The sequence below is a fragment of the Strix aluco genome, chromosome 8, assembly GCF_031877795.1.
Source record: "Strix aluco isolate bStrAlu1 chromosome 8, bStrAlu1.hap1, whole genome shotgun sequence".
Taxonomy (NCBI): Eukaryota; Metazoa; Chordata; class Aves; order Strigiformes; family Strigidae; genus Strix; species Strix aluco.
Window position 1 is genome coordinate 27,959,682 of NC_133938.1, and position 26,154 is coordinate 27,985,835.

General features: G+C 46.0%; 1 protein-coding gene across 3 annotated transcripts in view; it reads right to left on the reverse strand.

Annotated features, from left to right (window-relative positions):
* Positions 1-7,853: 7,853 nt before the first annotated feature.
* The window catches only part of MTA1 (metastasis associated 1), an 86,794-nt gene continuing 68,493 nt past the window's right edge, over positions 7,854-26,154 (reverse strand). For 2 of the 3 annotated variants that reach the window (XM_074832811.1, XM_074832810.1), the window contains exons 18-20: positions 17,119-17,150; positions 14,062-14,213; positions 7,854-9,532 (exon numbers count right to left, since the gene is read on the reverse strand). In XM_074832811.1, the coding sequence (XP_074688912.1) occupies positions 9,394-9,532; positions 14,062-14,213; positions 17,119-17,150 (323 nt within the window). In that variant the 3' untranslated portion in view covers positions 7,854-9,393. The remainder of the gene's footprint in view (positions 9,533-14,061; positions 14,214-17,118; positions 17,151-26,154) is intronic. The other variant, XM_074832812.1, reaches the window with a different exon arrangement.

Genomic DNA, 26,154 nt, shown 5'->3' on the forward strand with positions numbered 1-26,154 from the left:
CTGCAGCCAGCGGGTGCATGGAGGGGGGTATTCAGGGGAGGCGAGCGGGGTGGCAAGGTCCTTGTCTGGGGTGGTCCGAGGGCTGCACCCCTGCACCCCCACCCTGCAGGCTCGGGCCGCTGTTGATAAACAGGAAATCTGCCTCTCCCGAAAGCGGAGCCGTTGCATTATTCATCAGCTGGCAGCCTGGCTCTCCTCCGTCGCCATTGTCATCTAATTCCTCCTTTCTCTGCTGGCAGCTGGCGCAGCTGCCAAGTGCCTGCCCGGCCCTGGGCGCAGAGACACCCCTGGGAAGGGAACCCAGGGCTCTGGCATGGGACGGGGTGACCCTGGCCCGCGAGCGCACAGGCCGGACGGGACAGGGATGCTTGACGACGGGTTTCTCCATCAGCCGCGCGCCCTGCCGGGTCGGAAGGACCCAGCCGTCCCCGTCACTCCGCGGCCAGCTGCTGTCACACAATGGGGGCCTTTGTGGCCCGCAGGGTCCCCGCGCAGGGGCAGGTGGCAGTGGTGCCCCCGGGACGCCCCAGCCCCGCGCGGCCCCAGGGAGCCCTGCGGGCCCCAGGACGGAGCCGGCGCGCCCAGGCCCCGGCCCGCAGCCACCCCCGGCGCCAGCAGCCGTCAGGGCAAGGCAGGACCTGGGGATTTGTGGAGTTATTGATTCCTGGGAGGCCAGCTGCCTCCGCCAGCACAGCCCCACGGATGCTTCTGTGGGACCCTCTGCAGTGCCCAGCGTGTCTGCTGCCCTAAAACACCCCATGGCAGCAGGCAGGTGCCAGCACAGCACCAGCAGCATCATCCACACGCCCACAGCAGCTCCTCTCCTGCGCTGTGAGGGCCATCCTGAAAGGGTTCTGCTGTCTAAATCCTCTGGATCTGAAGGAAATCTCAGCTGGTGTCCCAGCCTTGGGGGCTGGGGGCCAGGAGGAGGAGAAAGGAGGCTGCATCCACCCGACAGCATGCGTGGAGCAGCCATGGGTGAAACCCCAGGCTCGGCCGCTCTGCAGAACCAGCACCCAGCCGGGCTCCTGCCTGCCAAGGGCTCTTCACACCTAGAGGCTGGGGGGAATTCAGACAAACCACCTAAAGGTGCGAATCCCTGCCTGCAAACGTGCAAAATCCCAAGCAGATATGCTTGCTCAGGAGCAAAGTGGCTTCAACTGGTTGTGTCTTAATGTGCCCTGGTTCAGGCTTGGCACGCTCCTGCACCAAGGGCCACGGGGACAGCGGGACAGGTGACTCAGGTGGCACCGGTTGAGCAGGTGAGGATGGCACAGCTTCTCTGGGGGCACGCAAGATGTGTGCAGTGGCACAGTGGCAGCAGGGGAAAATCCCTGACCCCGCTGTGCCACGTCCCCAGACAGCCACACTAACAGCCAGGCTGGGGACACATCTGCCATCACACCGAGGCCAGGAGGTGCAGGCTGGGGACCGGCCTGGGGTGCTGTCACTGGCATCACCTTTAGCAGATGACGCCTTTTACATCAGAAATTTGGGGGGTCCATCCCTGCCTGAGGGCTGAGCTGAGGTTTCCTTGGCAGTGGGTACCAAAGCCGTCTTTCAGCAGCCAGGGGAGAGGGAAGCAACGCACCCTGCAGCAATGCCTGGGGATGTCCCTGCCGAGGGGACCATCCTCCCAGCCCTCGCCAGCGAGTGACCCATTTTCCTCCAACGGTGCCTGTCCCCACGCAGCCTCGGGGTTTCCTGAGCTGCTGCAGCCAGCTGGCTCCTCCGACCCAGCACACGCCACATCGCCAGGCACTGGTGGTTGATCTTTGCTGATCTGGCCGTGCCCGTAATTACCCACTGAGGGGGCATGGGGGGGCTTTCCTCCACAGAGCGCCTGGCAGCCCAGCATCCCCCTCCTTGATGAAGTGGGGACCATGTGGTCAGGGCTTTGTAACGCAGCCCCTTCCCGCAGGGATGCTGGACAGAGTGGAGTGGGAGCTGCATCCCTGCAGCATCCTCCTTCCCAGGTGGGACTGACATGGAAGCAAGCCCAGATCCTAAAGCTGGTGCCAGCACACATGACCATCCCCTGGGCAGCAGCAACTGCCCCTGGGCCCAAGGGGGGCTGCAAGACGCGGGGGTGTTTTGCTGACCATGCCGGGCTGGCCCTGGCTGTGAAGCCTCTACCGGGAGCCTTTGAAAGGTGCGAGGCTGTTTGGGACCTCTGCCTAGGGCAGGTCAACCAGAGAGCTTTGCAGGGAGATTAAGGGAAAGTAAGGAATAAATACAGAATAACTCCCCCCAGGCTGCCTCTCCTTTGGCTCACCTCTCTCCCCCTCCCCATGCTGACTCCCCTCGGCTCTTTCTTCTTCCTTCAGAAACAAATACCACAAAAACTCACACACCCAGACAGGACTGCTCACAGCGGGAGCTGGGGCAGGAAAGCTTTCCTCTGCTCGTGTGTCTCACGTTTTCAGACATCTAGGATCAGTCAGATTTGGTACAGGGCAAGAAGAGACTGAGGGGGAAAATATCAAATAAAAAAGGTTAAGGAAAAAAAACCCGCTGCTGGCTGGGTTTCCCCAGAGGATCGCCATCTGTGTGTGGGCTGCAGACCCTCAGCTGGTGCATCGTGTGCACCCACATGCCTAGCCCCCTCTGGCCCCCATGTGAAGGTGTCCCTGGGTGACATGCTAGGACTTTGTCACCCCTAAAGCTCCCATGCCCCTGAAGGCAGCCTGCGGCCAGGTGCTCACGGTGACAAATGGCAGAGCAGGCAGCTGCTGCCACGGGCCATGCTGAGCGATGGCCGCTGACCACCGGCTGCCCCAGCTCTGCCTGTGTTTTGCCTCAGTCCTCGCCCTTTGGCAGGAGCTTCACAGCAAAACTAGTTGGGCTCCCAGCTGTGGCCTGAGAAGGGGTCCTGGTGGGGTTCAGGGATGTGACAGAGGAGCATTTCACAAAACCAGGCAAAACATTTTTTATTTTTTTTTCTGCACAGCCCTCCTAGATGTGCAGCACCCACCAGCCTGGATCTGGCCACCCCCTTTCCCTGCAGCCACCCGAGGCCAGGCTGTGCAGGAGGATGAGCAGGGCAGCACCCTGCCTGCAGCGGGCGAAACCTGCTCCCTGACACAGGGAGCCCTGGGAGGGCTGGGACGGGGGGCAGCCACAGGCAGCGGGGACACAGCCCACACATGCCAGGTACCCAGCTGTGGTGCCGAAGGATGGCTGCAGGATAAGCATGCAGCTCAGAAAGGGGAGCCCAGGGGCTTAGGAAGGATTAGCAAGAGACAGGAAGATGGAGGATCAGAGCAAGAGCGTGCTGAGGGGGTGGCAGGAGCTGGGTCTCGTCAGGCAGCACATGCCACTGGCCAGGGCTTGGCACGTCACCACCTGGCCCCAGCACCCGCTATCTGGAGTTCCAACCACCTACTTGTCACTTTTCTCCTTTAAAAGGCATCCGAAGCCCCGCCATTATCGAGCAGGGCAGATAGCACTGTCACGCCTGCGATAAACAGGTTTACAGACATCCCACTTGTCCTTGCAAGCAGGAATGGATGTCCCCATTGTCCCTGTGTCCCCTTCCCAAGGGCCTGTAGCTGCCAGCCCCCCCCCCCGAGCTGCGGAGCATCCCAGGTGGCTGCACAGGGCTGCCGAGGATGCGGATACTTGGGGTGGAGCAGTGAACCTCCACGGAGCAGGCATGATGCCTCTGTGAGGTGGGATGCAGGCACCTGAAAAGCAGTGCTGTAACAAGAAACGGGCAGCAAACCAGCTGGAGAAAGGCGAGCGCAGCTCTCAAAGCCCTGGCGGAGCTGGGCAGGGTGGCGGGGCTGCAGCGGCGAGTGGCCAGGCACAGCGGGGGCTGGCGCTGGGGGAAGGACAGGGTGTGCCAGGGGACGGGCTGTGCTCAGAGCCGGGCTGCGGTGGCAAAGTTCAGCTCCCGGCCATGCGAGGCACCGCGGGGCAGTTTGTCATTAAGCTCTCCCCAGCCTGTGGCCCCTCCCGGACACCCTGTGGGAAGAGTTCAGGCTGGCCATAGTGCAAGACTCTTGCGCACAGTGGCTGCCCAGTTTTCTGTGCTCCACATGCACACCACCTCCAGGACAGCTCTCGGCGAGCTCCTGGGGTAGGGACAGGGCTGGACACACATAACTCAGCACCTTGTGGGTGCTGTGACGTCCCCATGGCACCATCTTCTCCTTCAGCAGCACAAGGGAGAAGACCCATCCATTAGGATGCATTTCCCTGGGTCCCCACCAGACATTATGAGCATCTTCCCGGGATGCAGGGAAATGAGTGTGCAAACGCACCCGGTTCAACTCCACGTCCGCACACTCCCCTCGTGTCTGTCCTGCACGGGGGCAGCCAAGATGCAGGCAGTGGGGAACAAACTCGCTCCTGCTCAGATGGAAAAAGCTCTGAACGAGCGCGACTTGGCTGAAACCCTCCGTCAAGGACCTGTAAATCTGCTCGCTGTGACGCCGCCAGCATCCCGTGGAGCACTGGATCCAGGTGGAGAGTCCCCTTGCAGGCGGGAGGGGAGGAAGCTGTCTGCAGAAAGATGCTGAATTTATGTTACTCACGCTTGCTCCAGGAATGCGGTGAATGAACTCACAAAGCCCAGGGCAGGAATCAAGTGTGCTTCAGCCCTGACCTTGCCTTTCTTCCAGGCTGAAAAGGAGATGGGACAAGCCCCTGGCCCCACAGCCCATCTGAATTTACTGGGTGCCTTTTCTTGCAACAGCTTTCGCCCTCCTGAGAGTCTCCATGGATGAAACATGAGCATTAGAGGCTGAGTCTTTCACCAGGTTTCAAAGCTGGCTGAGCAGGGCAAAACCCTTCTGTCCAGTCCCCAGGAAGGGGAAGGAGGGCAGCAGGGACACGGGGACATGGGGCACACCAGCTTCCTCCCTTGGGGAGGGCAGTAAAGACCACACACGCTCAAGACATGTTTGCATCCTGAAAATGGGGATCATGGCAGATGCTATCACTGTTGGCTCTTGCAGGCTCTCCTAGAAAAGTATTGACTAAAAAGCACATTTACAGGAAAAAAAACAACCAAACAAATGCTCGCCAGCTAGAGAGGCCTGTCATGCCAGGGCTTGTCTTTCTGGAGCAATCTCTCCTTTCTCCGTCCAACACTGCTACCAATGCCAATTTTAAGTTAAATGTGCTTTTAAGCCTGTGCCCTCTTGGTGGATCAAGAAAACCAGAAGAGATGCAGCGTTCAGTTTCTGTAACTATGCAAACCCTTCCTCCTCCTCCTTCCAGTCAAAATCTCCTAGATTTTATTCTTGGTCTTCTCTTAAATCCCCCAGGCTTGCACACCTCCCCTGCCACACTACTCAGCCCACCAGCACAGCCGTGCCCACGCTGTTGTTTGGGCAGGTTAACTGCCCCCTCCTCCTCCACAGCCCTACCTCCTCCCTTGGCAGAGGAACGCAGCTCCACCATGATGCAAACTGACCGTCCGAAAGTGACTCTCAGGCTTCCCAAGGTCTGGCTTGTGTAACACTTGCACTGAGAGCCAGAGCCTGCAGCAGAGCTGGCACGGGCACCAAATTTCCATTTCAAGGGGAATTTCAGCATGTATTTTGCTTTATAACTCTCCAGTAGTGTCCCGGTTACAGCCCACCTCCCACAGCAGGAATGCCAGGTTCAGAATTGTTAGTTTTGGTCATGCTTTACTTTTTTTCACACTATTTCAACAGTGCTGTTACAGACAGCGCGCTGCTTTCATGTTACAGCATCAAAAGCAGAGATCACAGGGAGCTGCTACTGACAAGCTGGTAAAATGCAAAATGCAAAGTGAAAAAAAAATTCCAAAGTTAGCTAAAAAAAAAATCTGTAACAAAACCATTTTGTCATAAAGTATTGTAGGTATGTCTGGATTTTTGTTTTGTTTTTAAAAGACTTTCCTGACCAGCTCCCTACTACCTTTAAGCCTGCAAAATTGTAGGCACTGTAGTGAGCCTGGAGGCCAGCGCACGCCATCCACGTGAACGTGAAGCACAACCTTCTCCAAGGGGTCGGAGCTGAGCCAGTGACATGTCTGATCCTGCGTCTGCAAGGCAGAAAAGCAAGAGAAGGATGGGGATGCCAGGGACACAGGGCTAAGGGAAAATATCCAAATGCATGTGGCAAAACTTACTACGGACTGGAGACGTGTGCAGTAGAGATGACCTGCTCCGGGCAGGCAAGCGCTTCCAAACGCCAGGCTCTGCACTGTGGAGCTAACGTGCCTGAACGCCAGCCCAGCGTCCCTCACTGCAACTCCCATCAGAATTTGTTCCCTACAATCTCAAGGGCTCTATAGAAGGTGGAAGGACCACTGAAAATGGAACACTGACCCAGCTGCACGTACCTTTTTTTTTTTTACAAGGTTCTATAGCAGGAGGGGGAATACTCAAAGGCAATCCCTGCAGCAACACATCAGCACATGAATATGGAAGAGACACTGGTGTAGGAGAGGCTTAGTGACAGCAGTCGGTTTAAGAGTGTGACAATTTGGACTTGGATAGGTCAGTGGTGGGACCTACCATTCACTGCGCTTCCAAAGACCCAGCACTTTTCCTTGGTTGCTGAAGGTATCTTCCAACCCCTCCTCCCAAGCCGGTACAAACATAAGCCAGTGCAACACAAGGGAGTGAAGTCAGCTACTGCACGCTGAAAAATGGCATCCATATTAAAGGACACACAAGGGATCCTTCAAAGACAGGGCAGCACAGGATATTCTCTCTACTTGCCTGGACTCACTCCCAGAGTCATCTCTGGGGCTGCTCCAAGAAAGCATTTAAGTTGCTGGAAACTGCAGGGCTGGCACCCCCAAGTGGTTACGGAGCTCTTTGCGCAGCCCGAACAGCTCCTCTCGAGTCTCATCCATAGTTCATCCACCGTTAACAGAAGTGCATTGTCCCAGGCACACGGGTTTCAGAGCACCCCCACACCCAGGCAGAGAACGGCTGAGGCATCAGCTCCAAATCCCACTGCAGAGGGGTTGAAATTTGGGCACAGATTTTTCAAAGTGATCTCTTCAGATTTCATTTTGCAACAGGAAGGAATCCCTATGAGACCTTTCCCTCACAGAGACAAATCAAGTGTTACAAAACCTTCCTGCAGTCAGCAATGTTTCTTACGTACATAGGGTTAATCTTACAGATTGGTGGAGGCAAAGTAAAACTGCCAAAGGTCGCTGGTGCAGTCCTGGACTGCTGCATGCAGCCTGGAGGGTTTCTATCCAGTAAGCTTGGTGCCCTTCCTACGTAGCATATCCTTCAGAAATGGCTGTCCCCTCCTGCCTCAAGTTACAGATAGGAAAACGTGAGCAGCAGTATAGGATACACTGACAACATCTGCTAAGTTGCGCAGCTACTCACAGCCACAGAGTAAATCTTACTACTCCCGAGCAGCAAATGAGACCAAACATTGAGGCCACTTTGCTTATCCCAGTAAGAAGTGGATGTAGAAACGAAAGTCCTTAAATGTCAGTGGGTTTCATTGCTAACCCCCAGGGATTTCACTCTGCCACAAGCCAGTGTCATGCCCCCCCCATCAGCAAGATGCATGAGCCACCCCGCACAAAAGGCTCATTCAGAGCCCCAGCGTTGCATCTGCTGCCGCGTTCAAAAGGAGGAGGAAGGGAGAGTCACAGTCTGAAGTGCTAGGAACCTTTAAACTGTGTATGAGGGGAATCAGACTGTGAATGACTCTTGCCCCGTACGACATAACGGCACTGGCAGCGCAGGGACGCACCGTGGTCACGCAAACACTTGAGAGCGGAACGCAGCTCTGGGATGTGAGGAAGGAGCGCAGAGGCGTGCGCGCCAGCCAGATGGCACCCGAGCAAGGGTCCTGGCAGCTGTTTCAGAAGAGACAAAAAGCAGATGTTTCACAAAAGCTCACTTTCCAGGTTTATTAAGTAAAGTTAACTGAATTGTTTTCATTTTGTGGGGATTCCTTTCCGTCTAACCTGGTGGGTTAGCAGAGTTGCACAGAATCACGGTTGGACTGTGATAACCCAAATACAACTTTGGCTCATCTCACCGCTGACACATATGGAATGACTTGGGGGTTATTACATGCTGTGTCTGCTTGAGGCAGGTACATGTACAGATCAGCACAAGTTGCAAATGATAGTTTACATCCTTTCAAAACAGAGCAGGGCATTCAGCAAATGCACTGCTATGAGAAGACATATGAAAAAGAAATTATACAGACTTGCAAATACATAAGAAGTTCAAGAGATGCAAGAAACCTCAAACACAAGAAATGTCAAAGGGGAAAAAAACACTTAAATTTCAGACACAATGTGTTCAAATGAAAACTCAGCTGTAATTTAAATTCCCTTCAAAATGGGAAACATACAGTAACGCAATTAAAGAGAAACCAGGTCTCGCCCTGGGAGAGATGTGTCCAAAAACACTGATGCACAAACAGGTTCAGAGTTCTAAGCAAAATGTCCCTGGGCATTGGTGTACTTGACTCTTGGAGCCAGAGCAAAGCAATTCATTACACTTGCTGGACTGCTGGGCCTACTGCTGGATCTTGGTGGTATAACAGCACATAGGATTCCAGAGAGAAGGCAGCACGCAAACTGCTGGTTACTGGGAGAAATGCACCGGGCCAGATCTCCCAGGGATTGACTAGAGTAAGGACACCTAATTCTGGTAGCCTGGCCTCCACTGCACACGTTAGTGTAATGTTCTGCAAGGTTCTTCAGTTCTTAGCTCACTCCTTTCTCAGCCTGAGTTGTTTCTGTCTTGTGCATGAGCACAACTGGCCGTGCAAAATGATCCAAAAAACATAAGGGACAGGACCAAAGAAAACTGGCTGAACCTGGGGCTGGCTTCCAGCTCCTATTTCCAAATATCAGTTAAAGGTTGGAAATTTATCTACAAAAGAAATAATATAAATGAAATAAAAAATGGCACCGTCCACAAAATAAAAAAAAAAAAAAAAGAAAAATCTTACAACACAGCCTTGTAAAAATGGCTTTGCAACGAGAGCTCAGTCACAAAATGAAGGGTTCTAGCTCTTCGTACATCAGAAGAGGAAACAAAGCTAAAAAGTACTAGTCCACATTCTCTTAATAAGTTAAACTTACTTTCCCTCCCCGTCTACAAAAGGGGTAGAAGCAAAGGGGAAAAGAGGCTACCAAAAATTAAAAAAAAAAAAGAAAAAAGAAAAAAGAAAAAGAAAAAAAAGAAAGGAGAGAGAAGGAGAGAGCGCGAGAGAGAGAGAGAGAGAGCAGTCTGTGGTCAGAGGCTCAGAGTAGGGCTGAGTTCCTTTTAAGGGTTTAAAAGATGCAAAACAGTTCCTCAAAAGTTCCCTCTCTTCAACAGTTAGTTCAACGCTGTAGCCATAGAAACTCAAGTATATATTGGAGTAGAGATTCTTTCAGGCAGATCCACTGTCATCTGGAGAGCTGCTCGGCATGTGTTAATCCTCAATGATTATGGGTTCATCATTCATGGGCTGGCGTAGCTGCACTGCCTGGATGGGCCGGAGGATAATAGGCTTGTAAGGGCGTCTGGCGGCTCGCTTGGCTTCGGAGGAGGAAAGCAGCTTGCGGATTTTCCTGCAGACAGTAAGGAAGAAAGGAACCGATTACAGAGACTGGATGCTAAGGCGATGTAGGCTTCTCGATTTCTCCAAGTGAAACCAGGCCTGCACACGCAGAGGCTGCTTGCTAAGGGGATAGGCTGACACTGTTTATTTCAGCAATGTTTTCCCCAGGGAACTTTTGTTTTCTGATTTATAAACCAAACAATGAAGAGGAAATTGCATTCTCTGTTCAGAATCCTTCTCCTGCAGAGCAGAAGGCATTCTGGTCCAGCCTCATAGGACCAGGGTCTACTGCTATAAATATAACACATGAAATAGTCATGACAAGCAGTTTCCATACCACTAATTTATTTTGATGCATGCAGACACATCAGTTGGACATGCTGCAGGCAGCTTTGTGGGAATTTACAGAGCCAAGTTACAACCAAACCTCTTCAGGCAATGCTGGTGACTTCCCCGCCTTCTAATCCATCTCTCACAGAGCTCTCTGACATTCCCCAGCCCCGAGCAGGTGCACACAGCTGCCTCTTCAAAAGAAACCCGTCACAGCACAAGCCAGCAACATTTGGTCTCCCACAGAGCTACGCCTCAAGGCTGAGCTGCTGCAGGGGAGCTCTGTGACAGCCACTAACCAGTGAACCAATACTGCAGCCTTCCCCCCCCGCACTGGGGACCACTAACAGGGTGTCTCTCCCTCTCTTATTTCTCCCACACTGCATGGGCCCAACCCAGAAACGGGTAATATTCATGTCTTGCATTTGTTAAGAGTTTCCCTGTATGTTACAAGACTAGCAACAAGTTTTATCAGATGCAGGAAGCAATTTGCCATACGGAGAGAAAGTAAAAGACAGAGAGAATGGAGAAGGGATGCACCAAAGTTTTAAAATTAGCAAAATAAGGTAGGAAGAGACAATACAGAATAATTACTTGTTTCTTTTTGTCAATATCAGGCTTAGAGCTAAAGGAAGTATCCTAAAAAAAAAACCAAAAAACAAAAAAACCAACCAAACCAAGTAAACCAGCAACAATGAAAAATGTACTATGTAACTAAAATGAGGAATTAATTTCCAGAGGATGTTGTGGTAGTCAAAGGCATATAGAGATTAGAAAGGGAAGTGATAAATATTCACAAGAGTCCACCAGTACCCACTATACACAGCCTTAAGCTCAGGAACTGGGGTAACAAGCAGGGTCTGATAAGGAAGCACTGCCCACCCTTAGAGACTCATAACTTCATGATTTTTTGACTTACCATGAGAGACACGATACTGCACTAGAGGAAGGGCAGCCACATGGCTTTACAATCCACAACTCAACCGTCTATCACCCAAAAGTAACTTTTACATTTTTGGTTAGTCAACATTGCTGGGGCCAAGAAACCCTTTTTTTTTCGGGTGTGTTGGTTTTTTGGTTGATTGGGTGTTTTGGGTTTCTTTGTTGTTTGTTTTTGGTTTGGTTTTGTTTGGGTTTTTTTAAATGGAAGAGATAAAGTCTTACTGAGCTGATGTCTTATCACTCTTATGATTTCTGCATTTGAGAAGTGCTGGTTGCTGAAGAAACTGGTCAAAATACTTTTGCTGCTTAAAATTTACTCTTACAACAACTTCAGCTGAAGACTTTGAATCAGTTCTGGTCACATTTTGGTCATCTCTTCACCTGCTTTTTTTGCCCACTGAGCAGAACAAGCCTGCTACATAGCGCTTACACACAGAGACACATCTTTTGTTTGCTCAGAGTCCCCATTTCTCCAGCGCCTTCTAAAGCTGAAAGGCCACAGGGTGGGGAGAGGAAAGAACAGGGTGGAAAAGTGGTGGTGGGAAGAAAAAAATTAAATCTTGATGTGATGATTTTTCCGAGACTTGTTTAGCTGAAGTTTATCTACTTTTAGCCAGCAGAGCTTCACACTATCTGCATGTGCTCAGTTAGACATGCTGCCATCAGAAACATGTCTCGTAGCAGTTCTAGATTCTGATCAGGTCACTCGCTGCCTCCACTTGCATAAATTATAAATGCCAAGTTCCTTACTGTGAGGCTTGAATTCAAAAACTTATTCCTTTCAATTGACCAACTTTTCAAACTGCTCCCTCAAAGCTCCTCAGTTTTCTAGCACTGTTCTCAACAGTGCTACATAAAAAGGGGAGGAGAGGGGGTGTAAAACTTTAGGAAAACCTACTTTCTCTGACTGAAAACACAGCCTGACCCTCAGCTGGAGGATGATATGCAGATATTGCTGCTAGATTGATTGCTATGGAGCCAACACAAAGCACAGATTGTTTCAGAGCTCACAAACAAGTCTTGCATTCTTGACACTGGAATGCAGCAGATGGTTCAGGGAAAAGTTAGAGGTGAAACGCCCGACAGAAAACCCGTGCCGCTTACAATGCTACATCGCTCAGGCTTCCCTGCTTTTCAGCACGCTGCCAAACATCTCCTTTCAGCACTCATCAGTCAGCTAAGCAGCAAGGCTGTCAGACAAAGGCGGCTGTTCTTCTTTTTTTTCTTTTTTTTTTTTTTTTTTCTTTTTTTAATGGAAGAGATAAGGTCTTACTCAGCTGATGTCTATCACTGCACTACAATTTCTGTGTTAGTGATGTGCTGGCTGCCGTGGGACTGATCTTTCCTGACTCGGTCAGTGGTTCTGTACGAGCAGATGATTCTCTGACTTTACAGTAAATTGTTCTCACAACCAACATCACACTTGATGAATATTCTCACTGTTCTGTACAGATCAAAGGGCAGGACCTTGTAGTAGTACTGAGACATTACTACCATGAACCTGCAGTATTTCTTGTGGGTCAGACGATAAAGATGTCAAGAAGTGTTTTGTAGATGCAGGTTTATGAAATAAGCCTTGAGCACCTAAGGATTGAACTAGAGGCTGTATACCCTGCACATGAATTTGCCAGAGCTGCAGGTCTGTAACAGGATCCTAGTACCTCTTTACTAGAGCAAGATGACAACAGGAGTAAGGAAAACTGCTTCCCCTGAAAATTAAATACTTCTCTCACTTTAGCTTCAATTATATACGGGATCCCACTGCTTACTTTCACAGCATCTTGCAGGAACAGAAAAGGAGAACGGAAAGACAAGGTAAAGATATGAGCTGGTGTGAAAGGCACAGTTACATTAAAGGTGACCATAGGAACAAGTCTGACAAGGAAATAAATTTTGTGTTTCTTCTGAATTCTAATGGGGGGGTTTCCTGCACTGAAATCTGATGAGCCAATAGATCAGTGGTTAGTAACTTGAACGTTACCAGTCTCGGCTTGTCTACGAAGCCCATCTTTGATACTAGGCCCACAGAACAGTCACTTGACACTTGAAATGCTCTGCAGGCTAAGGAGGAGTTGGGGATGTCAGGACTCTGACTATGCACTTCACATTGAACAAGTGAATACTCAGAGTAGTGCCAAATTTAGTAGTACCAGAAGAGACGAAGTACTTAAAACTCCTGACCTCCTTGGTCACTTGTAAAGGCTCAGACATCCAGTAATTCCCATGTCCCCTCTCTGCTAGGTACTGGAGGGAAAGGTAAGTGCTTCTCTGCCTGTTAGGGCACTGATACTGAAAGTGTTGATAACTCCAGGCTTTAGACACAGACAAAGGCCTGAGCACCTCTGCTTGCAGAGAGAGCTGAAAAGCAGGGCTTTGCTCTGACCTTGTTTGAGGTTACTCAGGAGAAAGGCATCAAGTTCTTGGGAGGAAACCACACAAGCTATGTCTCCACCTTTCTCACCACACCCAGGAACAGTCCTCCCCTTCCTAGGAATAACAAAGTGCTGGGAACATGCACACAAAAGCTTTGCTTTAGGGATCAGGCCACAAAGCTTCTACCACTCTGTCAGCAGACTGTAAACAGAGTTTAAGGTGAAACTCATGCAAGGAAAGTTTCTTTTACTATTTTTATCCTGTGGGCAGACTAATAATAAGAAGGACTAGCAGAAGCAGTACCACCAAAGGAGGAACATGGACACTGCAGGGCTAAATCTCACCGCTACTGGTGGCAAATATAAACCACCAAAGAAACAAGGCAAATCAGCCTCCAAAAACTGTCACTTGCAGACACACGAGGAGATGTTCTGAGAGGTAGTAATACAAGAGACTCCAGCATGCAAGAGGGGATGCAGAGCTCTATGTATAGGAGGCTCTGTTCCTCTGCATCACCTGTGCTCCAGAAGGCCCCTATCCTGTTAATGAGCCACTGCAGCGGGACCTCCAAAGGCATTTATGGGTCTGCACCAGGTAGACTTCCTACCTCAGTCCTCCTGCCCTTATTGCCCATCTCTTACAGGAACTGCTCTGGAAGAAGAAGAATCTGCTTTCTCTGGAATGCAAGTGCACGACTAGGCACATCAGATATGATTAGGTATATCGCAGCCTTTCTCCACCTTGCACCAGCAGTGGTCTCTGCATTCAGCCTGCAGCAACAGATCTGCTGAAGAGATCCCTGTCTAACCACAAAATCAGCTGCAGCACCCATGAGGAACACAAACCAAAAGATCTCCCCCCCCCTTAAACCCTCTGAAAGACCAAGTCTCCTACCTGGTTTCTTCAGTGGCCATGTAAAAAACATCATCTGGTGCATCAATCCAGTTCATCCTCCTCCTTTTCACTGGAGGCATGGATCCACCACGAATTAATCGGACTTTTGTTGGGTATGATTTCCCATTGAGCAGCAAGTTTCGGCTTGGTCCCTAACGTGATACATAAAAAAGTACAATTATGGACTGCAACAAACCTGCAGCAGCATGTGATAAGCACTCAAAGGAAAAGAGAATTTAAGTTTTCATATCAGTTGTTAAAGAGTTTATGGCAAATATCTCCCCTCTTGCCCGTGACTGAACACAGAATTGACATAAAAGCAATTGTCCACAAGCAGTAGAAGTTAGGCACCTTCAATATACAATAGGACAGCAATACTCCAGCGACAGGACAAATAATAAATGGAAGGCATTACCAATAATCTGTTGCTTGTGTCTGAAAGAGGAAATCTAGTTTGAAAGATTGAGCATAAGACTTAGATTTCAGCTACTACTGTAAATCTAGAGCAACTCTATTGATTTCAGGGAAGGAAATCTAGCTACACAGCAAATCAAAAATAAAAATAAGAATTTAAGTTATTCTGGAGTACCAAACTTACCCATATCCTTTTTGTTCTACGGAGGTTAATATTTAACGAGGATAGTATATAATCAAATCTATTGTTGAAAACATATCTAGTACTACAAAGCTTAGCAGCTTTCATCATAAAATCCTTTTAGCATTTAACACCTAAACATCTAAATATAAATTATAGATTTCCCATATATAACACACTTGTTTTACGAATCAACACAGGTATTATTTTCCAGACCCACAGTAACCTCCTTGCACTCAACTGGAAAAACATGAGCTGTTATTAAGAGAGGTGCAGATGAAAGGGAGCAAAGTATTAAGCTTCTCAAATGCAGCTGTCCTTGATCATCTGAAGTCCAGTTCTGCTGCCCCTCTTCCTGCTGATTAGCACATTGAGAAATCCCACTGAAATCAGTAACACTGGACAGTCAGGCAAGATGCAAAATAAAGGCCCAGAAAATTTGGTATGCATAAATTAAAGCTGGTCAGAAAATGCTCCAGTAGAAATTTAATTCTGGTATTTCACAGGCCATCATCCGAGGTCAGACCATCTCCCTAGATGCACCAAGGCTTCCCCTTCCACCCACGAAATGGGAAACTGAGCGTGTTCACGAGGGATGTCTGGCCTGGGAGATCCACTTCAAAAGGAAAGGTGGGGACATGAGGTATTCAAGTCCTTAAGTGTCAGCTTATGGCAAAAGCTTAACCAAATTTTAACACTGATTTAGAAAGGGAAGACTTCAGTCTGTCAACCAAGGGAAAAAACCAACAAAACCCTGCATCTATTTCATTTTTATCTGAAAACAAAAACTGATAGATGACTTTTTTTTTTGACCAGCCTTAATCAACTGTGCTAGCAAGATCTACTTCCTGTAGAAGATGAGGCCTTTAGAGCTAAACAAACAAAATCCCACCTTTTAAAATCCTAATCTCTTTAAAGCTGTTGTTTACAAGTGCAATAACAATTTAATTCCTTAAGTTGCCCACCTCCATGTCACACAAGACAAATTCGGCACCACAGCAGACCACGGAAATACTTCAAGAATTGCTTTTATATTTGAGTTTTATTAAGGAGAAGGCTTCAAATAAAAAGCTTTTCTGTTTTTTTTGGTTTATGGTTTTGGGTTTTTTTAACCCCCTCCAGATTTCTCCAAGAAAATCCTTTCATTAGTGCTGCAAAGGATGTTTTCTCTGCACATGCTACATACACAGGAGAACACTGGAGAAAGTTCTTGGAAATACCTAGAAGGGGCACCCGCCTGTGCTTCCAAGGTTGCCTTTTCTCTACCTGCACAGAGCAATCTGTTTCAAATGGTACATCCTGAAATGTGAACCTTTAATTTTCAAGTTCAGTAGTAAACTTTATCAAGCAATGAGAAATCAAGGCAGTTCAGGGGTTTCACCCTAAAAATGTGTTAGGTCATCACAGATTTCTCCCACTGCACTGAGTTGGTTTATTCAGCAGACACAAACAAGTAGCCAGTCTCCTCAGTGACAAGAAATGAAGCTGAATTCATGGAGGAATACAATTTACCACTTCGGATCAGATGCTCAAGTAACAAACCAAATGAATGCTTCGTTATTACAAGCAGACTAGCATGCTCAAGTTATAGCCTACCCTCATCATACTGCACACTATCCGAGAACATTATTAGATTCAATAATGCTTGTGATCACCATTCAGTGACCATCAGTCATACCTGCTGCTGACTGACCCATGTCAGAGTGACTCTAGTGACGCTAATACATTGTGGCAGTTCACCTAATGAGGCAAGCTCCACTTTATCAACACCAGAAGATCATTTCTGGGAAAAAAAATTTATGCTTTAAGTTCTCTCCCATAAGCCATGCATAAGGGGGGAAAATGATGCACAGCCTTTGCACTGGCCCCTTCACACCAAGGTGAGTTCCATAAGAAAGCATTCTGCCAGAGACGCATCAATCAGACTGGCTATTTGCTTCTGCCCTTTGATAAAACTCAGCATAATGGATGAAAGGCTACAAATAATTTTTACTCAAAAAAAGAACATAAAGGACAAGCATTCTCAGCAGACAACTTGCACACCAACTTCCTAAAAAAATAATAAAAAATAAACTGTTTTCCACACAAACCCTTCCATCATTTAAACCTTCCTCCTTCAGGGAAACATTCCACCTAGAAACACATCCCAGAACTTTGCTATAAACAGCCACTCAGTTTCTGTATGAGCAGAAACAAAATGTTCCATTCAAAATAGATTCTCATTTATATATACATAGATAGATATATAGATAGATTTGAGGTTTAAATTGTATTTAACCACTTGGATGTTTCATATGCCCCAAAATATTTTTTTTTAAAAAACTTTTCAATTAATTGGGAAGTATGACCAGCTGCAAACAGCAAAGACGGAAGTGAAACACTACGGTTTAATGGGGTGTTCTATCTAGCGTGGGTTAATAATTCTTCTTTTCCCTGTTTTGGTTAAATGAACATTCTCTTACCATTTGTCTGGTTTGTCCGTGGTTAGGCAGACCTAACAAACAGGAAAGAGAATAGAGCTGGTAAGACCATTGCTTTTCCAAGACAGAAAAAAGTACAAAATCAAAACACACGCAGCTATGATTGTAACTGTGTTGTTTTGCTAAAACAAGAGTTGTCTACCAAACTAACTTCTCCCCTCCTAGAAAGGTAACTGAGAAAAGAGCTTCCTTAACAACATGGTTTGAAGAGCAGAGGCCCCAAGTTGAAAACACGTTTGATTCACCCAGTCTTTTCTCCATTTACTCACACCTTTCTTCAAACTACCGCTAAAAGTACACCTCCTCTTTCAGATCTGAGGTTTCCTCAAATCTTGGGAAAAATCTGACGTTCTGTTTTAGCTCTGAAGGAATTTACTGACATCAAGAAGGAGAAAGTGGAAGGTATTATACACTGTCAAGAGAGCAATAAATAAAATCTTCCTATCATCCTTGGATTCCCAGGGAACTCTTCAGCTCAGACGTTAGCTACAAACTTTTAGCAAACCGACTGCTGAACCTACCACAAGTAAATACTTCCATAGGCGCAGCTCCTTCAGTCACAAAGCACAGCGACTTCAGCTATCACACAAAGCCCTTGCCCAGTAGCACAAAAGCACCAAGCACAACGGCTTGATTTTACTAGCTTATTTGCTGTACTATCAGATACCCTATCATGCTGCCATAGCGCACGGACTGAACTGTACTTTAGATATATAAGACCTTGTAAGTCACACAAAGGTCTTGGGATATAAGAGAATGACATGTTGCTATAAGGCAGCAGGGTGTGGCACGGAATGGACTGGGAGACCTAATAAGCCTTTTTGTTAGCACCTTTTAGTTTTCCAAGATGCATGCTCCCAGAAAACACCATTTCATTCACATCAGTGTGCCAAGCCACCTTTCTCAGCTCCTTCTGAGCTGAGAACCAAAATGTCAGTACATCAAATGCAACAGGTACTACAGGACAGGCATCAGCAAATGCTGTCGCTGGCTGCAGAAGTCATCAGTATGAATTCTGCTTTCACATTTATAGCAAGCTTCCCAGCTTGACTTCTGAAACTTCCCACTGCTAGCGAGCTAAGCTGAGATGAAATAGCAAAGCTTTCTAAAGAATCCAGCAAAATGAACTTTTATAGCTCACGGTCCATATGCCCACAGATTCCTTGAGGTTCTCCTTGGTAAAACCAAACACAATGTACTCACAGTAAGTATGCCATGAAACACATGGCACAGCAATGTATCGGGAGGGAGGAAGGCGGAACAGGGGACATTTTCTGAGCATTGAGTACCACGACGCCACATTAAAACGAACAGTTTATATTGAGTGTATTTTCCATTCTGCATAGATGTATGCTGTTAGCTGCTTCAAACATGAAGACACATAGTTTCAATTTTTGCAGCATTTCTGTGCCTAAGTATCCACAGAGATGAAGAAATAGTTGCCAGAAAGATCTCCATCAAATCTGTAGAACAGATGTACCAGGCACCAAGTAACAACCTTTGGATGTTGACAAAGGCAAGGCAGGCACCAGATAATCATTCCTTTTTACACGGGAGCAGCAATCGCATCCAAAACACAGCTGTGAGCAGCCGTTTGAGATGGGATGGACAAAGAGCTCCACGGATGCTGGGAAACAGCACAGCCAGCAGGATGCAACCTGAATCTGTTGGCTTCAGAGCTAAGCTCTAGCTCTTGTTTTTCTTCCCCCTTCCATAACAGAAAGATAACATTTTCTCCATTCATAGGAGCTCCAAGAGATGTAAATCAACTGATGCTAGTCCCTGGATTGAAGCCACACATTTCATTTTAACCACTCTTCAGATCAGCTCTTTTCTTGTACCAAGAACATTCTTGATGCCAGAAAGACTAGCCTACAGGAGCAGCTGATACATGGCTGCTGCAGTGACTATTGCTGGATGTATAACAAGACAGTAAACAAGCACCAGAATTAACCCAGAATATTCCACGGTGAGAAGAGATGTTGAGACTGATACAAACCAAGCAAAGGCTGAGCAGAACTGCCACTTAACTCTGAGCCCCAAAGTTTCAGTGCCCTCAAACAGCAAAGAAGCAGTGCTAACAACAGGGACACACCTCACCACCTAAGCTGCAATTTCTAGGATAAACTGCCCGTGACAACTTTTTGTTCCAGTAAAATAAGACACAAAACAAAGTTAATTTCAAAACAATTTATACTCTTGCTATCACAGTAATAAGGTATCAATTTGCATATTACTCTTAGCTCTCTGTGAATTTTCCCTTTAGTCACACTTCGATAACTGGAGTTTGAAAGAATGAAAACAGACACTAAAAAGACTAGCTTCAGTTTGCAATTAAAAAAAAATCACAGTACAAGCATATGCAGCTGAAGCACTGCTATTAAATGAGCAACTTTTACCTACAACAGTCACCGAAGAAATGCAGAGAGACATCATAACATCTGTAATCCATTGCAGAACAGCTGTCAAGTCAACAGGATGCATCTGTACTAGAAACAATGGATTCTCACCTAAAAGTTTTTGGTGACCTTTGTGCAAGAGATGCAGTCTGTGAGACAAGCACCTCTAAGGATTAAACCTACCCTCTATCTCTGGGTAAGGAGTGGCACAGACAAGTAACTCACCATATGAAACTTAGTCCTCTCCAAGGTGCACACTCCATTTTCACAGATCAAGGTTTGAGAGAGACTTCCCTCACACATGCATCCACAAGCAGGTTAAAAATGTAAAACAGCATATGAATATAAACCAGAAGCAAAATACAACAGGGTTCTGGCAGCTCCTCTTCAGGAAAAAAACCCTGCCTTTATTTTATGGAGGGATGTCTAGAGAAGCCACAGCGTAGAAAGTGTGACTATTCCTTTTGATGATATCTATAAGGTCCAACTGCTTGGATTCACATAGCTCCACATCAGAAACAACACTAACCTCCTCCAAACTAGATTAAAAAAATAAACAAATAAGGAGGTGTTTTCAGGATTGACCAAACCTTTAAAACCACAAAGTATAAAGGTCTACAGTCATGAAGGTCTTCCACTCCTTTGCAGTCAAACTGATTGAAATATACTCTGAAAACTCAAGATTAAATGTTTTTTTCCGTATCACTTTTCTAAACCCAAAGCCCTAGAAAATCTCCTGCCATTCAATCCCTCCTGTCAGTCTCTTCTATACACTGAAATAAAGAGGAAGTCCCAGAGGATAAAATGAAGACAAGGTAAACCAAAGGTGTATCTGCAGATAAGCATAAATGTCCTTTACCACAGAGGATTCTACATTGTTACTGAAATGGCAATAAAACACCTAATCACAGCACAGAGATTAATTAACACCCCCAGAGCATGCCTTCACTCCCTACAACTTAGTGACAAAGACCTCAGAACTGTTCCTCAAGCATAAACACAATCACAGAGATTTTGGCTCAAAACCAGTCACAGCAGGTTACTATGTCCTAATGATCCTTTCATTCCCAAAGTATCAAAGCTGCAGATGAATATACTTTCACCTAGAGAAACACAGGTGGGGAATGACTATCACAAACAGCAAGTAAGTCTCTTACTACTTTTACTTTGCAGCTTTGTTTCCTCTTTTGGGGATGCGGGAACCACATCTCAGTCAACCAACCCGTTTCTTTTCCAACAACCTCGTATCATTTGAATCTAATGCTTTCAGATTTGTTAGAAAAAAAACCAAACCAAAACAAAACACACTTTAAAATGAGAGAATACCTAAACTTCCAGCAGCAACTAGCGCACCACCCCAGGAGCATGCTGCGGGAGTAGGGAATAGTTGGCACCTGATGACACAGAGTGGAGTGGGGGAATCGCATTTCCCAATGGGAAGCAAACCAGCACATCTGGTCCCACTGGAAGCCCGAGAGTAGACATGCATGCTCTTTGCTGATCCAGTCCCATCCCCTGCAAGCCCAGCAACAGGACCTCAGTATCTGAACAGCAGCATTCAAAAATTACTCCCACTGCTCAAATCCAGCCTGCTTTTTGCCAACTCCACACAATACACAACTTCCATTTTGAGAAAGAGGAGCCTAAACCCTCAGCAGCGTGCTCAACACAGACTGGAGTGCAAGGATATTTCCATGAAGCCACTACCGTAAGCATCAAGAAGCTGCAGAATAAGCACCAACCATGGCCACTTTTCTACCTGGGTAGAAACCTTCCAGTGCTTTTCCATGCCTGAACATACACACATTGCCTGTATATTTACAGCCTGTATATTTACATGTACAGGTGTACAAATATTTATATTTGTATAAATACAAACATTTCACAGTTTGGCACAACAAGTCTGTACAGAGCTGATCCTACTACCAAGGAGGAAGAGTAGCCCAGCTTCCAGCCACTGGACATAACTTGGAGTTATTAAATTTATATTTACTCAGACTTACTAAATCCAATCTTCAGCATATCCACCACACACAAAAACACGGGTCCTTTAGCTCATGTTAACATAATTTATCTTTTTTTTTTTTTAAAATCCATTGAGACATCAAGCAATTAGTCACAGATGGCATTTTGCTTTTAACTTCTGTTTACCAAAGAGAAGTATCATGCAGAACATGCAATATGCAGTAACATTCATAAACACATCTTCGGTCACAATGAATGTAGAGAATTTAACACACATTTCCACAACCAGCAAGTTTACTATACTAAAATACATTGCTTTCAAAAATCCATACACTCTTCATATGCATTTTCCTTTTCCAAAAGTAATCCTCCTCCTGGGATTCCATCCTTCCCAGCAGTAACAAAAACATCAACAGTACCACATTTGTGAGCAAGCTAGAAAAAAAATACAAAAATTCATGCATGAATGAGGCTTGATGAACAAGGATTTCACTTCCAAGTTACTGGTTCACTTGAAGTAGTCTGTGTGTTGACATATACACACATACAGTTTCTGTAAGGTTTTAAGAATGCTTTAGCACCCCTCTCTTTCTTAAACTGCCAAGAGTGTGCTACTGCTGTGAGCAGATTGAGTGTCCACCTTCTAATGATCGAAGGCTATAAAGGTGCATGTGCAACAAGCAGAACAGAGCGTAAGTGGTACCAAACACCACCTAGGCTAACATTTTCTTAAATTTGTGTTGTACATAAAAACAATGTTAAAATTGCAATTTACTTACCTAAGTAAGTTCCTACCAAGATTGGCAAAGGAAAAGGAAAAAAAAGATTTAAGATTAAAAAAAGGAAAGATTCACATAGTACAGAATACAGTAGCCCAGCCCCATGCAACAAATAGAGAAACAGACTGTTTTGGTGATAATGAAACACAGAAGTGATCACAGTTCTCTGTTGGACAGATAAACCCCAAGACATTAAACAAACAGTAACTCCAAATGAGAGATTCCACAAAGAGCAGCTTTCATTTTGGATGAGTTAGTGGTTCGTTACCCACCTCCTTCCACTAACCCCTGCACATTAACTGCATTGGATTTGGATGGTACTTCCTAAAATGCCTGGTCTAACAGTTCACATTTATTTGCTTCACAGTACCTCACAGATGATGTGTTTGTTCATGCAAAGCTGTACCTTCTGCTAATAGTACTTCAAGGACCCTACTAATACTTTCTGGGCAGTAACATCCAACTACAATGACTCGGTAGCCACCCTTGGACAAGTATGTTGACAATGGAGAGCTGCTCTCTATCTTGGTGTTGAGCCAATCAATAATATCTTCCCGCATTCCTAAAACAGCATTTCTCTATATTCTCTCTGACTGTAACACATTTTTTAAGTGGTTAAAGACAGAGGCAACAAAACCATGTACCTCACTACTTTAGGATCTGCTGATCCAAGCTATGTAAACTAGAAACCGCTGAATTATTCACTCTTCTTAGAATTGGGAGTGTTACACATCATATATATATGTGTGTGTGTATATGTATGATATGTATCACACATGTAGATTCCACTCAATTACAAATTCAGGCTTTGTACTATCCGCCCTTGCATTGTCATACGTTCATTTCCTCTTGTATTAATTACACCTGCTCCCTACCATTGCCTTGGGACATGCACCCTCCCTCGCTCACTCACTCAACATTTGCATCTTACTCCATGCCATCCCTTGTAAATGAAATGGTTTTCACTAGCTGATCCATAGAGCGTGATGCCTATCTCCTGATTTCATTTCCAAATATTTCTCCGTAACAGCACCAAAAGAAACTAATCACAGTATCACGGCTAAGCTGAAGGCAAGTGAAAAAAGTTTCACTTAACATCTGAATACAAAATCCTAAATACAATTCCCAAAAATAACCTGTACTTCTGGCATATAATCTAAAGCAAGGAAGTTACACAGGCACACAGTTCTTGGGGTCTCCAAAAAGCATTTCAAGCAACTTGTCATTCTTCCCAGCTGTGCTGCTGCTGGCAAGAAACAGTCATTCCCTTAGGAAACACTGAACATTTTCTCTCTTGACACTAGTCAGCATTACTCTGGTCTGGATATCAACAGCTAAAGCCAGGACTTTTCCCTAGTACCCCATGTATCATGTTATTCACTAAAGGACCAATACTCCCTGCTTTTTATAGCCACTCCTGGATGGGAAGATTTCCTTAGGCTGGTTATCCTCAACTTCAGAAGGGCAGCCAAAGCCACTGCTGATAAAGGCAGATTTTTAATGCAACTTATGCATACAGCTAAATCCAAATTTTCTGCAAGGTCTAAGCCAGACAGAAAAAACCTTTGAGATAAGTCTGGTCACCCACACAGGTGATGCTAGAGAACTTCCTTATATTCCCACCTCGATAGCTGTTTTTATCAAGAACAGTATTTCCCCTTTCATGCTCATCTCTTGAAAATTAAACTAATGCCACGTTAGGCTGATGAATGCTTCCAGTTCTAGGAGTTCATTCACGTTTCTCTAAAAGGATGTGGGAAACAGTGTACCAGAACACCTAAATTAGACTGACGTTCCATTTTGGTTTAGAAATCCCCATTAGCAGAAGCAAGGTATTCCAACAGTTAACCAACCTCACTCAAAAATTTGCAGCTTGTTTCCAGCCAAAGTTTTTCTGCTGTACCTTCTGGCTACTGCAGCTCATTATTCCATTCCCGGCTAAACTAAAAAGCCCTCTATTATTACACTTCTGCTGCTCCTGTCAGCAGAGACAAACATCTACAACTTCCACTTTGATAAAAGCATTTTCCATTATACAGTGTGTTTTCCAGTCCCTTCACCGTTTTCATGGCTCTTCTATAAACCCTCTCCAATTTTCAGCATTCGATCCGCTACCATTTTATCAATGCAAGTTTGTTGCTGGGAAAAGCCTTCCCTTTATTTCAGCTACTCATTCATGTTCTCTCTCTTTCTGCCAATTTTAGAGTGCATGTGATGACCCTGAAAAACAAATTTGATTAGATGAAAGCTAACATGGTGTAAAAGAGAGGGGAAAAAAAATAAAAATCTAACAATGGTGCGTCCCTTCCCCCAGTAGGAATTTGCATAGACAAGTATCACATAGACCTGGGTATTACGGGATAGCTGTAAGGAAAAAAGTAAACAGGGTGCGGAGCATAAAACATCTTCTCTCTCTCTCTAGAGGAAGTTCCACGGCAAATATCATCAGTCAAGCTCCAGAACATTAATGAAAAACAATAAACTAATAAATTTTTAACATCTCACTGTATTCGACAGCTTATGAGACTCCATGTACTTTTCATGCTCCAAAAATAGGATGCTGTAGCAATTTGTCCATGCTAATCTAATGTTGAAGGAGAGCTGGGAAGGGCACTGTATGCCTAACAATGCCTCCAATGTGATTTAAAGAGGAGGAAAACAAAATAGATCAAAGAACAACACCCTTGTTTTAAAACAGAGTGGAGGTAGTTAGGACAGATGAGATTAAGAATATTTTCCTGTTCTTAGAATTCAAGCACCAGTTGAAACTCTAGATGCCTGGCCAGACAAATCATATTCAAAGCTTGAAAAAGTTCAGCTCTCTAGGGTTAAGCACGGATGAGTCAGAAAAAGAAAAGTTACTTAGCTGGAGTTACAGTAGCAAAAGAAAAAACAAACAAACAAACAATGAAATTCCGAAGGAAAAATCTGAAGTACTCTTTTTAACTTCAGCAATTTACAACATTTTCATAATTAGTTTTATCTAGCTCTGGCTGCAGCCCACTAACAACAGTCTCCTTTCCTTGCCCTCCTTGATTTCTCACTGCCAAGGTTCCCCCTTTCCCAGCCTTTCCTTACTTCCCATTACTACCTCTCTTCAGAGTTCCACCTGATCAGCTGGCATCTTCCCATAGACTAGGGGATCTTCCACCTCCAACCCTTCTACCCTCAGTCATCATTTGGGCACATTCATGAACGGTGTTTCCATCTACCCAGGAATGTTCAGCAAGTTACTTCACTGATAAACTTTTCTGAGGGCTGAATTCTAACCACTGACCACCCATCATCCTAAATACCACGGGGTGGTAGAGACTCAGATGAAAATCTTCCAGGAGTGCTGCCTGAAGGAACACCCAAAAACCTACATGAACAGTTCAATTTTCAGCAATGTTAAACAGCCTAATTCTAAATGAAGGCAGCAGGAGCCACGGGAATTTAAATGTCTTAGAAACCTGACCACCAATATACATGTATTAACATGGATCTTGCTTTACACTATGCACAAATGCAAGCTGTTACTTGGCTCATTCTCTGCAAAGCAATCCCTTGATTTTATATTGCTTTACAATCTGGCCATGAGGAAAGCCTTACAGACTCATCACACGCGATCAGCTCAGCAACCAGCCATAATTTACAGTATACATACTTCTCCCATGCGTTTGGAGGTACTACTCCAACACCAAAAGGCTTTTATCACCAGCAAAGAGACTTCAGCTAAAGTCCACCATAACAGCTGTCCACTGTCACATGTCAGAGACTTTGACACAGCGACCTGTCCAAACCGTAAGGTATCTTCCAGGTGCCACCAACATGGCACATCAGCAGGAGGCAGAAAAACCCCTGGATAAGTCACACAACACTGTGGTAGGTTAACA